Here is a 13,787-nt window from a genome sequence, read left to right as displayed (position 1 = left end):
AAATTTTTATAAGTTTATGTTTTACATTTAATTTAAGTCTGTGATCCATTTTGAATGAACTTTTGTGTAAGGTGTAAGGTTTAGGTTGATGTTCAAATTTTTTTCCCTATAGGTATCTAATTACTCCAGCACTGTTGGTCGAAGAGTATTCCTTTTATTGAATTGTTCTTGGAACTTTGTAAAATATCAGCTGGGCTTATTTGTGTGGGAAGAAGGATTTTTTTTTTTTAAATCCACAGAGTACTCAAACTGTGTTTAATAAATTTATTTATTTATTTTTGGCTGCGTTGGGTCTTCATTGCGGCATGCAGGCTTTCTCTAGTTGCAGCAAGCGGGGACTGTTCTTCGTTGTGGAGCGCAGGCTTCTCATTGTGGTGGCTTCTCTTGTTGTAGAGCATGGGCTCTGGGTGTGTGGGCTTCAGTAGTTGTGGCATGCGGGCTCAGTAGTTGTGGCTTGCGGGCTCTAGAGTGCAGGCTCAGTAGTTGCGGTGCACAGGCTTAGTTGCTCCGTGGTATGTGGGATCTTCCTGGACCAGGGCTCGAACCCGTGTCCCCTGCATTGGCAGGTGGATTCTCAACTACTGCACCACCAGGGAAGCCCGGCAGGTGGATTCTTAACCCTGGTGCCACCAGGGAAGTCCGGGAATTTTTTTTTTAAATATGAAAAAGAACAGAGCATAACGTGACAAACAACTATTTCCTATCACCCCATTAGTACTGACAGTGTTTAGCATTTTGTTGGATTTGCTTCATCTTTTTTATTGTATAAAAGAATTAATTGTAAAGTTGAAATCCTTCTAATCCTCACCATCAGTTCTCCTCATTCCCCAGAAGCAGTCACTAGTATGAATGTGGTATGTTTCCTACCAGATCATTTTGTTTATACTGTTACATATACATTCATACCTATGAACAGTATAGAGTATTACTTTATATGTGTGGTCTTTATAAGTTTTTTTTTTTGCTTTTAATCAATATGTATGCAAATGATTTTTTCAAAACCAAATAGTACCAAAAAGAAAAAGTAATGAATGACAACAATCTCCTGACTTGCGCTCAGTTCCACTTGCATTGTCATCCATTTTCAACTCTTGTAGCTGTTTTTTTTTTCCTTTATTTTAGTTTGTTTCATTTCCTTCAGGTCTCCAGGAAACCTAGAGAAGAACCGCTATGGGGATGTACCCTGCCTGGACCAAACTAGAGTGAAGCTGACAAAACGAAGCGGCCACGCTCAGGTAGAAAGATAAATGCCATCCTTTTAGGAGCACTGAGGGAAATTTAAGCCTTTCCAAAGTGAAGCTTACTAATACTGTAGTAGAAAGAACATGGACTCTAAGCCAGAGAGAGAAGGTTTGAGTTTTACTTTTTTAAACTATATATATATATATATATATATATATATATATATATATATATATTAAATTTATTTATTTATTTTTGGCTACGTTGGGTCTTCGTTGCCGCGCGTGGGCTTTCTCTAGTTGCAGTGAGCAGGGGCTGCTCTGTTGCGGTGCACGGGCTTCTCATTGCGGTGGCTTATCTTCTTGCAGAGCAGGGGCTCTAGGTGCGCGGGCTTCAGTAGTTGTGGCACGAGGGCTCAGTAGTTGTGGCTCACGGGCTTAGTTGCTCTGCGGCATGTGGGATCTTCCTGGACCAGGGCTGGAATCCATGTCCCCTGCATTGGCGGCGGATTCTTAACCACTGCGCCACCAGAGCAGCCTCAAGGTTTTCGTTTTAGACTACATACTAGTTATTAACATACACAAGTCCCTATGTGCCCATCTCACAGTACTAAGTAGAAATTAAATGAAATATTTTATGTACATGCTGATAGCACAAAGTTTGGCATATTACTGTAGGTGCTTGATAAATGTTCAATTATTTCGCCTTTTACTCCTAATAAAGTCATAGTCATGTCATCCACCATACTGGTGAGTGTATATGGTCAATACCAGGCGACTCTTGTTATAAGTGACCTCTAGGACTTCCCTCGTGGTCCAGTGATTAAGACTCCACGCTCCCAATGCAGGGGGCCTGGGTTCGATCCCTGGTCGGGGAACTAGATCCTGCATACCGCAACTAAGACCCAGGGCAACCAAATAAATAAATATTAAAAAAAAAAAAAAAAGAAATCCAACTCTTAAAAGAAAAAAGTGACCTCTGATTTTTCCATCTAGAAGATCTGACAAAAATTTTGGACAACTAGTGTATACATAAATATATAGGGATAGAGATAAATTGGTCAGATGCCTCTATTATTTAATGTATTAATTTGATCATGTCTGTGCATATTAAAAATCACATGTACTTAGTAGAGATATTTAGTGAAAAGTTATTCAAACTTTTCACATACACCTTTAACATCAGTTTCTTTGTCCTCATTTGAGCTACTTTTTGAGTCAATCGAACACAGTTTTCCAGAACACATCATTTTTATTTCCTTTTTTAAGTGCCTGGTATTGTCACTGGAAAGTTTATTCTAAGTCAGAAAAGTCTATTAGCATAACATTAGCACAGTTTTTTCTTTTCATTCATCCTGTATCTCATGCATCCTCTGTAGCATTATCATTTACTTATACCTTTTTAAAGTCCTCTTTATTATAACTTGTTTACAGCAGCATCCAACACTTAAGAATTTTGAGGTCAACAATTAAATAGGTGTTACATTTCTTCTTTTTCCTTCCGATACAACAGTTCTGTCTGGTGACCTCTGTACACATCAAAAAACAGCATTGATTGAGGTTGCTGTTCACTATTTAAAAGGAGTTTAAATAGTGCCCCTTAACATGACACAGTATAGGGACTTGTTATATCCCCCCTTTTTTCTGGAGGATAATTCTTAGGAACATCATTGCCTTATATTTGGGTATGTATGGTACATGAGTCAGTACCCTAGGATCATGGTTTTAATCTCTTTTGACCCTAGTGTTTCAAGCACATAAACTGAATTCATAATCCTGTCTAGGATCCTTACAGAGGGTTTTCCTGCAGTGGCATTAGCTAAGAGTCTGGCTGACTGAAGGCAAATTCACCAGTATTATTAAGATCATCTTAGTTGAGTTGGGGTTCTGGAGTCAGAGATAATCTGAATGTATGTCTTGTTGACTACTCTGTCTCTAAGACCTAGAACAGTGACTGGCATGTATCAGACATTCAGTAAATTATTTGTGAATGAATGAGTGAATCCCAGTGTACCAGGAGACTATTCTAGTCATCCTGTAATTAATCTGAAGTTCATCGCTTGAGTTATAGTCCCTCTCATTACTACAAATATTGGTATAGCCTTTATTTCCACAATAAGTGGAGGATTCAGGTTTATTAGTGAATTGTTCAACAGATTTCACCTGGAATTACAAAGCCGTTAGTCCAGTTTCAGTTGAACTTGGCCCATAACATAATGTGCATGCTGTGTTTCTTCCTACTATTTCAGTTTGCCCCTAAGTCTATACTTTATCTCTGAGGTCATTTTCCATTTTTAATATGTAATGATTCTTCTGAAATTGCTGATTTTAATTCCCAGTGCTCTCAGAGACAAGGATGCTAAGAGCTGGTATCCTTAGTTATAAAGAAATGTCTCCTTTAAATAGGTGGCATTTCTTTTCAAAGCATGAAGGTAGCTCCAAGAGTAACAGCTCATATATTACTTATATAATATGTTGATTGGCATGTACCAGGTAAATCCTTTGTACTTTTCTATGCCTTCTCACCTGGGTCCTGCAGTGTATACCATTTGAATGTGCCAGGCTGAACAGAGGATGGGCTTTGGCTGACTATGGGTGGGCCCTGGATTGAGAAGCCTGGTTGGGGTGAGTGAGACTTTTAGCTTTCTGGGTCTGCTGCAGATGATCCATTAGCTCAGTGAAGGTGTCCAAGTCAGGGTAGAACACTAGTAGTATGAGGTCAATACCAGTTGCTGTGGGAGAAGAACAGAGCAGGAAACTCTTGAATAAATAATTAGTGGGAGGATAAGTTGGTAGACTGACTATCTAATGGACATATATCCAAATAACATGGGTTTGACCATGAGATGGAGATTTTTTTTTTTTTTTTTTTTGGCCGAGCCGTGTAGCTTGCAGGATCTTAGTTCCCCTACCAGGGATTGAACCCGGGCCTACGGCAGTGAAAGCACCAAGTCCTAACCACTGGACCGCCAGGGAACTCCCTGGAGATGTTTTCTTAGGGTGGCTGTGTGGTACTGACAGTTCAGACTGTCCTCCAAGTGTTGGAACCCAGTGGAGAAAGGGTTGATGGGGAGTCATTCCCATCTCTCTAGAGTGGAGTGGAGTATGGATTTTCCCTAGTTTGCTGTTGAAACTTTTTTACTTTTGTCCTCCTGTAACCCTCCATATCCTATTTAATTTCCCTGATGGCTAATGATGTAAATAAGACCGAGGACATTGCGAGGTGGGAAAAGGCCCGCAGAAGAGAGTGAGTCAGGAGCTATTCATTGAGACTCTTCTGAATGTGTGTGGCTTTTTGCTTTGTGTTAATTTAGGCAGTAATGGAGCCCGTTTGGCCCATGCTGTTGATGGTCCTAGCTGTGAGATATAGCTTTCTTCCTTCTCCAGTCACACTTTGCCTTTTGTGTGTCACAGCATGGACAGGTGTTCCCGTTTATGTTGCTTGGCTTGCCTGCCTTTTGGTTTTGGTTCTGAGCTATAGTGCTACAAGTCCTAATGAACTCCTTTTTTGTAAATAACAGCTTTACCGAGATATAATCCACATACCATACAGTTCACTCATTAAACGTGTACAAGTCATTGGTTTTTAATATATTCTCAGAGTCATGCAATTATTACCCCAATCAACTTTAGAACATTTTATCACCTAAAGAAGAAACTCACCTTGGTAGTCACTCCCCATTTCCCCCAAACCCACCTACTTTTTGTCCACTCTTTTTGCCTATTGTGGACATTTCACATAGATAGAATCATACAATATATGGCCCTTTGTGTCTGGTTTCTCTCAGCGTGTTTTCAAGGTTCATACATGTTGTAGCATGTATCAGTATTTCACTCCTTTTTATTGCTAAATAATATTCCATTGTATGATATATACCACATTTTATTTACCCATTCATTAGTTGATAAACAATTGAATTGTTTCCATTTTTTGGCTATTATGAATGATGCTGCTGTGAATATTGTTTATGAGGTTTTTTTGTTTACATCTGTGTCTTCATTTCCCTTGGGAGTGGAATTGCTGGGTCATATGGTAGCTCTGTGTTTAACCTTTTGAGGAAGTGCCAGACGGTTTTCCAAAGTGACTGCACCATTTTACATTACCACTAGCAGTGTATGAGGGTTCCAGTTTCTCTACATCTTTGCCAATATTTGTTATTATATTTTACCTGTAGCCATTCTAGTGAGTGTGAAGTGGTATATCTCAGTGTGGTTTTGATTTGCATTTCCCTGATGACTAATGATGTTGAGCAACTTTTCACGTTGCTCATTGGCCATTTATATATCATCTTGGAAAAATGGCTATTCTGATTCTTTGCCCATTTTAAAACTGAGTTGTCTTTTTACTATTTATTTGTGGGAGTTCTTTATATAGTCTAGATACAAATCCCTTATCAAATGTGTGCATTCTGTGGGTGGGTTTTTCATTTTCTTTCTTTTTTCTTTTTTTTTTTTAAATATTTATTTATTTATTTAGTTTGGCTGCACTGGGTCTTAGTTGTGACATGCGGGATCTTTAGTTGCTGCATGCATATGGGATCTAGTTCCCTGACCAGGGATCGAACCCGGGCTCCCTGCATTGGGAGCGCAGAGTCTCAGCCACTGGACCACCTGGGAAATCCCCTGTTTTTTTCACTTTCTTGATGGTGTCCTTTGAAGCACAAAAGTTTTCAGTTTTAATGTAGTTCAATTTATCTGTTTTTTCTTTTGTTGCTTGTGCTTTTGGTGTCATATCTAAGGAGGATTTGCCTAACCCAAGGTCACAAATATTTAATCCTATGTTTTCTTCTAAGAGTTTTATAGTTTTAGCTCTTACATTAGGTCTGTGATCCATTTGGAGTTAGGTTTTTTGTTTGTTTGTTTTTGTTTTTTGGGGGGTTTTTTTGGCCTCGCTGTGCGGCTTGCAGAACCTTAGTTCCATGACCAGGGAGTGAACACCGACCATAGCAGTGAAAGCACTGAGTCCTAACCACTGGACCACCAGGGAATTTCCTGGAGTTAGTTTTTGTATATGATGTGAGGAAGGGGTAAGCTTCATTTTTTTCTGCATGTGGATATACACTTGTCCCAGTAACATTTGTGGAAGTGAGGTTTTGAATTGGTCCTTTCACTCCTCGTTTTCTTCATGACAAAAAGAGAAAATTCATACCTTGAGTTTTATTTACTTAGTACATCATTTTCCTACCCAAATGGTATATCCCACACAGCTGCAACGATATTTCCTTTTTATCATTAGACAGATTACATCAATGCCAGTTTCATGGATGGCTACAAACAGAAGAATGCTTACATTGGGACACAAGGTAAGTAGTCTGCCCCTCACAAATTGGTTTTGTGTCATCTACCTGTGATTGTTGGCATCAGATGATAGCATAATTTTTAAAGGAAATGGTAGCTTGAGGTGATGTTGCAGCCACTAGATCCTGGCCTTTCATAAAGATTGAGGGTTATTGAGGAAGGCAGATGAGAGGTGTAGAGTTTCTGTACCAGATGTGCCTGGAAACTCACTGCATAGAGATAGACTAGAGATTTGAACACACAACATTACTACAAGTTTTTGGACTGTGTCTTAGTGTTGCCAACCCAAGGGAATGGGACATCAGAGTTCACTGGGCAGTGAGATGCTCTTTATGTCAAGTAGGACATAAAGGAATGGCAATGGAACTTCCCAGAGATTGAGTTCAGTCTATGAATGGGTGTTGCTGGCTTAAGAGGCCTTTGCTGGTCCCTGTACCATCACAGAGCACGCCAGCAGTCTCTGACATGGATAGTCTCTGCTAGGTCTGACAGTGAAGTATTGGGCGCTCTAGGAGGATTTCAGATGGAGCCTCTGTTAATATTCTTGTGGGCCCTAGTACTACTCCTGACCTGTTTTTTGCCATCTCAAGGAGAATACCAGGTTTTCTTCAAAGAGGGTGGTGAGAAATCACAACATAGGAGGACATGACAGGCCATCATATGGAATTAAGGTCCTTTGACCATTGTGGAAAATGGCCAGCAAGAGATCTGGCGGATACCTCCTTAACCAAGTGATCACACTTAATATCACCAATAATGGACAAATAGATATTATATGCCTCCTGTTGTGGTATAGTGAGAACTACACAACATTACCTGTGTTGTATGTTGCCAGTTTTGGGGGGTTTTTAAAATAAATTTATTTATTTTTTAAAATTTTGGCTGCGTTGGGTCTTTGTTGCTGCGTGCAGGCTTTCTCTAGTTGCAGCTAGTGGGGGATACTCTTCGTTGTGGAGCACGGGCTCTACACGCGCGGGCTTTAGTTGTGGCATGTGGGCTCAGTAGCTGTGGCTCGTGGGCTGTAGAGCGCAGGCTCCATAGCTGTGGCGCCCGGGCTTAGTTGCTCCGCAGCATGTGGGGTCTTCCTAGACCAGGGCTTGAACCTGTGTCCCCTGCATTAGCAGGCGGATTCTTAACCACTGTGCCACCAGGGAAGTCCTGTTGCCAGTTTTTAAGTCTGAATCTAATAATGAGAGAGAAACCTGACAAATCCAGATTGTGGAACATACTAGAGACCTGGGTTAGACTTTTCAAAGTTAATGCCATGGGGGAAAAAAAAAGACAGGGAACTGTTCTGGATTAAAGGAGACTAAAGAGACATTGATAACCAAAGGCAGTGTGTCATCCATACTTGCAAACTCAATTTGGAAAAAAATTTGTTAAGGACAAACTATTGGGACAGTTGGAGACTGTGTATTAGATAATATTATTGTATTAATGTTTAATTGCTGCAGTGTGATAATGGTATTGTTCTACAGGAGAATGTTCTTGTTCTTCTAAATACGTGTTCAAGTATTTAGGAGTGAAATGTCATAATGTCTGAAACTTAAATAGTTCGGTAAAAGAGAAAATATGTGTTGTGTATATATAGAGAAGCAGGCTTTGCAAAACGATAGCCAAAAATGATAGCTTTCGAGCTAAAGAATGTATGAGTACGTTGTACCGTTCTTTCAACTTTTTTTTTTTTTTTGATTTATTTTTGGCTGTGTTGGGTCTTCGTTGCTGCGCACGGGCTTTCTCTAGTTGCGGCGAGCGAGGGCTACTCTTCGTGGTGGTGCGCAGGCTTCTCATGGCGGTGGCTTCTCTTGTTGTGGAGCATGGGCTCTAGGTGCGCAAGCTTCAGTAGTTGGGGCACGTGGGCTCAGTAGTTGGGGCTCGCGGGCTCTAGAGCGCACGCTCAGTAGTTGTGGCACACGGGCTTAGTTGCTCCAAGGCATGTGGGATCTTCCCAGACCAGGGATCGAACCCGTGTCCCTTGCATTGGCAGGCAGATTCTTAACCACTGTGCCACCAGGGAAGCCCCTCAACTTTTTGTAGGTTTCAGATTTTTCAAAATAGAAGTTGAGGGAGAAGAAAAGGGAAAAAGACCTTTGGATTCTTGGTATATTGTAATTGGTCTGATGGTCACAGATTTATTGTTTGTCCCTTAGGAGGGACTACTCTCTCCAACAAGTCCTTTCAAGACCCTAGGAACAAATAAGAGAACTATCAGGAAAGATTTTGGGCAGGTATAGATTAGGATGTGATCTGCCTGAGAGTAGGACTTTGTTGAGGAGGATGACCGTGGCATGGATGGGCTTATGGAGGGTAAGGATTGACTCTAAGGGTCTCAGAATGCTCCTCTCTCCAGGTTTAGAAGGCAAGGGCACTTCTTAGAGTTGCTAGTTCTGCAGAATCCAGGGATTGAATCCTTTAGGCTGGCTCTGAAGGCCCTGTGCAGGAGAAGAAGCTCATCCAGGAGTATGAGAAAGAGGATTTCTTAAGTTAAACACTGATCATCTTCAGAAGGCATCAGCACTCTGTTACGACTGGAAAATGGGATCCTGTGATGTTGAGAAGGCTGGTTTGGTTTGTCTGGTTAACCTTCTTGGCTGTGTTCAGTATTCTGATTTTTATTCATAATATTTCTAATAATATCTGTCATTTATTGAAAGTATCTATTATATATTAGATATATAATCACCATCTAATTATTATAGACACTCTGCAAGGAAGGTTTATTAATCCACGAACAAACAAGCTCAAAGAGATTAGGTGACCTTGGGTCACACAGCTAGTAAGTGACACAGACAGGATTGGGCACATGTCTGTTTGATTCAAAAGTCCTTGCAAACCAGGTTAGTGGATTGTTTCATCCATGTCAGCATAAACTGCTGACTTTATTTCTTCGCAGAAGTCTACTGTTAAAGAGTCTAACCTGGGAAGTGTAACTTTCCCTTCTAAATCTCTCTTTTATGCCTTTGAGGAAATTATGACCATTCTCCATCTAGCCTTGAGTCTAAGTGGTATTATCAGGTGCTCTGATTGGCAACACCAATTTTGCCAGTGGTTTGAATGTGGAAAATAAAGTATATGAGAGCTGCTGTGATGCAGTACAGTGCGATGTGAACAAGGCTAAGAGTCAGAGGTGGGGAAAGGGTGTTTTTATTATCTTCTTGACATGCATGCTGTGGTAATGCCATGTCCATTGTAGAAAATGAAGATGAAAATCACTCATAACCCAGAGACCCAGAGAAAATGTTAACATTTTGCAGCATCGCCTTCTAAACCTCATTCTGTGCATACAAATAGATATGGACATATGAACTATCTAACAAAATGGGCTTTTTCTCTACATTATCTCTTTTTTCTGTTGATGGTTGTCTTGTGGATACCTTTCCATAGCAAAAATACAAATCTTATAATATCACCTTTATGGACTGCATAAATTTGGGGGTATGCCATAATTTAACATCCTCTCTTGTTAGACATTTAGCTTGTTTCCAAGACTTCACATGCTCCTGGGAGTGTCCACTTCTGCAAAGAGGGAATTCTAGTATCATAAAATGTTAGTGCTTCCTAAGAGACTTCACCAAAAATGGTAGTGCAATTAGCAGATTTCCACGACAAAATCAGCCCTTGGTAGTGCCCTGCTTCCCTGAAAGCAAAGGAGAAAAAAGCACTGGGGAAGTACAAGGAATTATCCTCAGTTGTTACTCACTTGATTGAAAGGGAGTTATTGGCTCACAGGCATCTTCAACGTTCCTGCTGAGTGCCCAGCCCTGTACAGATTCTAACTCTAAAAGGAGTAGTTGATGACATAGCCCTTGCCCTCAGCACCATGTTTGCCTGAGATATGATTACTTCTCACAAAGTAAAATGACTGATGTAAGACCATATACATTAAATGGTTAAGATGTTTTGATCCAGATGTGCCATCAAGAGCTGAGATGAGAGGAAGCCCTACAAGGAATGTGGTGTTGGGGCTTCCCTGGTGGCGCAGTGGTTAAGAATCCGCCTGCCAATGCAGGGGACACGGGTTTGAGCCTGGTCCGGGAAGATCCCACATGCCGCGGAGCAGCTAAGCCCGTGAGCCACAGCTACTGAGCCATGCGCCACAACTACTGAAGCCCGCGCGCCTAGAGCCCGTGCTTTGCAACAAGAGAAGCCACCGCAATGAGAAGCCCACGCACTGCAACGAAGAGTAGCCCCCACTTGCCACAACTAGAAGAAAGCCCACGTGCAGCAACGAAGACCCAACACAGCCATAAATAAAGAAATAAATAAATTTTTAAAAAAAGGAATGTGGTGTTAAGAAAAAGCTTTAAGGAAGAGGCAGCACTTGAAAATGGGTAGAGTGTTGATCATTTTGCAGTGTATAGAAATATCGAAAAACATATAAATCCCTGTATGTTGTACACTGGGAACTAACGTAGTGTTGTAGGCCAATTATACTTCGAAAACAAACTCATAGAAAAAGAGATCATATTTATGGTTACCAGGGGTTGCGGGGAGGGGGAAATTGGATGAAGGCAGTCAGAAGGTACAAATTTATTGATATAAGCTGAATAAGTACTAGGGATGTAATGCGCAGTGTGATAAATGTAATTAACACTGCTGTGTGTTATACATGAAAGCCGTTAAGAAAGTAGAACCTAAGAGTTCTCATCACAAGGAAAAAAGTTTTTTTTTTCCTTTTAAATTTTGTATTTATATGAGATGATGGATGTTCACTAAACTTATTGTGGTAATCATTTCATGATATAAATAAGTCAAATCATATGCTCTCTATACCTTAAACTTACACAGTGCTGTTTGCCAATTATAGCTCAATAAAACCGGAAGAAAAAAAACAGAAAATGGGTAGAAAGTCCCATGGCAATGGAGGTGAGAGAATGTGAACAAAGGAATAGAGGCAGAAGTGCGCTTGTGTGTCTATATTGTGATGAAGCAATTTTTTAGAAAGATTAAACTGGCAAGGGTATCCAGAATAGACCGGAAGAAAAATTCCTATTCAGAAAAGTAAACCAAGATGGTACTACAGGAACTCAGACAAAAGATGATATGGTCTTTGTGGCAGTGAATTTCGGCAGGAAGACCAGGATAGGGGCAAAAGGGTAAAAACCAAAAACATTCCAAAGGCAAAAAAAATCTAGGACTTGGTGTCTGTTTCTGGGATATGAAAGAAATGGGTAAGTCAGAGTTGACTCCAACTTTTTGAGACTGAGTCATTTAAGAATGCCAGTACTGTTAACAGAGTTGAGAAAGTAGAGAGAGAAAGCTAATTTTGAAGGAGGAGACTGAATTGCGAACATGCAGGGTCTGAGGAGATGGATGAGGGGACATGGAAGGGGAATGGTTTAGTAGGCAACTGGTGATTATAAGGCTTAGGTGAGGTGAAAGCAGCTAGAGACATGTGCACAGTTGACACTCTCAGTCTGGATGTGGTAGCTGAAGCCCTGTTGATGAGGCTCTAATAGGATATGTAGCAATGCTTCTCAAACTGTAGCCTACCTACAGTTTTACCTGGGAATCTTGTTAAAATGCAGATTGTGCATTTCTAATACTCTCCCATACGATGCTGGTGCTGCTTGCCCAAGGACCACCCTGAATAGCAGGGATATAGTCAAAAAGGCAGGGAGCCAACGTATGTGCTTTGGATTTAGTAGTTGGGAAAAAACAGAAGAGCCTAAGAAGGAAAGAAGAGCTTCCCAGGGTCACGTTCCTTGTCTTCTACTTTCATTGTAGGCCCTTTGGAGAATACCTATCGTGATTTCTGGCTCATGGTATGGGAGCAAAAAGTCTTGGTGATTGTCATGACCACCCGGTGAGTTCATCCCTTTTCTACCCATTGCACTTCCCCCCCTCCCCCCGTCCCCAAGCATGGGTGATTCTAGAGGGGAGTTTAGCTCTTAGAAACAATGAGGATTAGGAAAGCCATGGCAAAGAGTTTGAGATGTCTTAGCTTTTTTCTTAGCTGACCCAGAGTTACCAGAGCCAGGGTATGGTGGAGATTGATAGATCTAACTTGTCAAAGCTTTAATCCATGGCTCTGGTGACCCTGTGCCAGTTACAGCCTATCCTGAGGTCCTGGCCTTAACTACTAGAGGAAGCATTGGGAAACATGGAGCAATTTACTTTTAGCCTGCTCCCTACTTCCAAAGGTCAGCCGTCTTCCTGGCTTCTGAATTACCAGTTTCCCTTAGTTCTCCCTTTCCCTGCTACTTTTGACCATTTTTCTTCTTGTTCATATTTCCACCTGTAGGAGATCTTGAAAAAAAGAGATGTGAAACACAATAGGTCAGGCAGGAAGCTCTTGACGAAAGGAATATTTTTGAAATTTTGGTGTACGTATCTGCCAAAACTTTAGGAATTAATATTTCATGAGTATCTTCATTATCATTATGATAATTATAACCCATTTCAGATGAGGAGAAAAAAATTAATGAGAATGTTTGCTCAGGTCCCTTCCTCATGGCACTGTTACAAGCCACCTTTGATTTGGAGGGGAGGTAGTGGAAGAAGTACCACCTTGGAGTACTTTGGAGCCACTGAAGAGTAGTGAGGTGGACTTTAGGCCTTTACATAAACCTCCTGTTGGCATCCCAGGAACTGTGCCTTTCCCACTCGTCTGTCAGCCAAGGGCTCTCACTGGGGAAGAGAATGAACAGTAACTGAGATACAGGGCAGGGAGTTCGACCTGGCCCACCATATTTTCTCTACTGTCTTTCTTTGTACACCCAGTATTTATGCCAGATATGTGAGGAGTACCAAGAGGTATCAGGAAAGGGACCAAATGGATGTAGCTGGTGCTCAGTAAATGTCCACTGAATGAGTACATGCAGAAAATTTAGCTGTTGTTACATCTGTTTAGAATGAAGGTTTCCTTTTTCTGCCAAGAAGCAAGGGGATAGATTAGACAGAAGCAATGCAAGAGATGACATTTCTGCCTAAGGGTACAGCAGGTCATGGGTAGAGCAGAGTTGTTGCTGTGGAGAAGGATGGAAGGCTTATCTTTCTCTGTGTGTCTTCAGCTTTGAGGAGGGCGGCAGGAGAAAGTGTGGCCAATACTGGCCTTTAGAAAAAGACTCTCGGATCCGATTTGGCTTCCTCACAGTGACCAATCTAGGCGTGGAGAATATGAACCATTATAAGAAAACAACGCTAGAAATTCACAACACAGAGGTAAATTTTATTTTCTCACTCTTTTGAAGCTGGGGGAAAACCTTTACTGTAAAGAAAATCTCCAAAGGGAATAGGCAGGATTCCAGGGAGCTTATAAGTTACTTCCATTCTTCTGGAAACAGGATCAGGATATTCGACTCAGAG

At 41.1% G+C, this 13,787-nt stretch overlaps 1 protein-coding gene across 2 annotated transcripts in view; it reads left to right on the top strand.

Annotated features, from left to right (window-relative positions):
• Positions 1-13,787, top strand: part of PTPN9 (protein tyrosine phosphatase non-receptor type 9) — an 80,171-nt gene that overhangs the window by 62,993 nt on the left and 3,391 nt on the right. For both annotated transcript variants that reach the window (XM_067754124.1, XM_067754135.1), the window contains exons 8-11: positions 1,142-1,235; positions 6,418-6,484; positions 12,207-12,285; positions 13,493-13,643. In XM_067754124.1, the coding sequence (XP_067610225.1) occupies positions 1,142-1,235; positions 6,418-6,484; positions 12,207-12,285; positions 13,493-13,643 (391 nt within the window). The remainder of the gene's footprint in view (positions 1-1,141; positions 1,236-6,417; positions 6,485-12,206; positions 12,286-13,492; positions 13,644-13,787) is intronic.

Source organism: Pseudorca crassidens, chromosome 1 (genome assembly GCF_039906515.1).
Source record: "Pseudorca crassidens isolate mPseCra1 chromosome 1, mPseCra1.hap1, whole genome shotgun sequence".
Lineage (NCBI taxonomy): Eukaryota > Metazoa > Chordata > Mammalia > Artiodactyla > Delphinidae > Pseudorca > Pseudorca crassidens.
The sequence above is the reverse complement of the archived record's forward strand: the minus strand, read 5'-3'. Positions and strand labels throughout refer to the sequence as shown.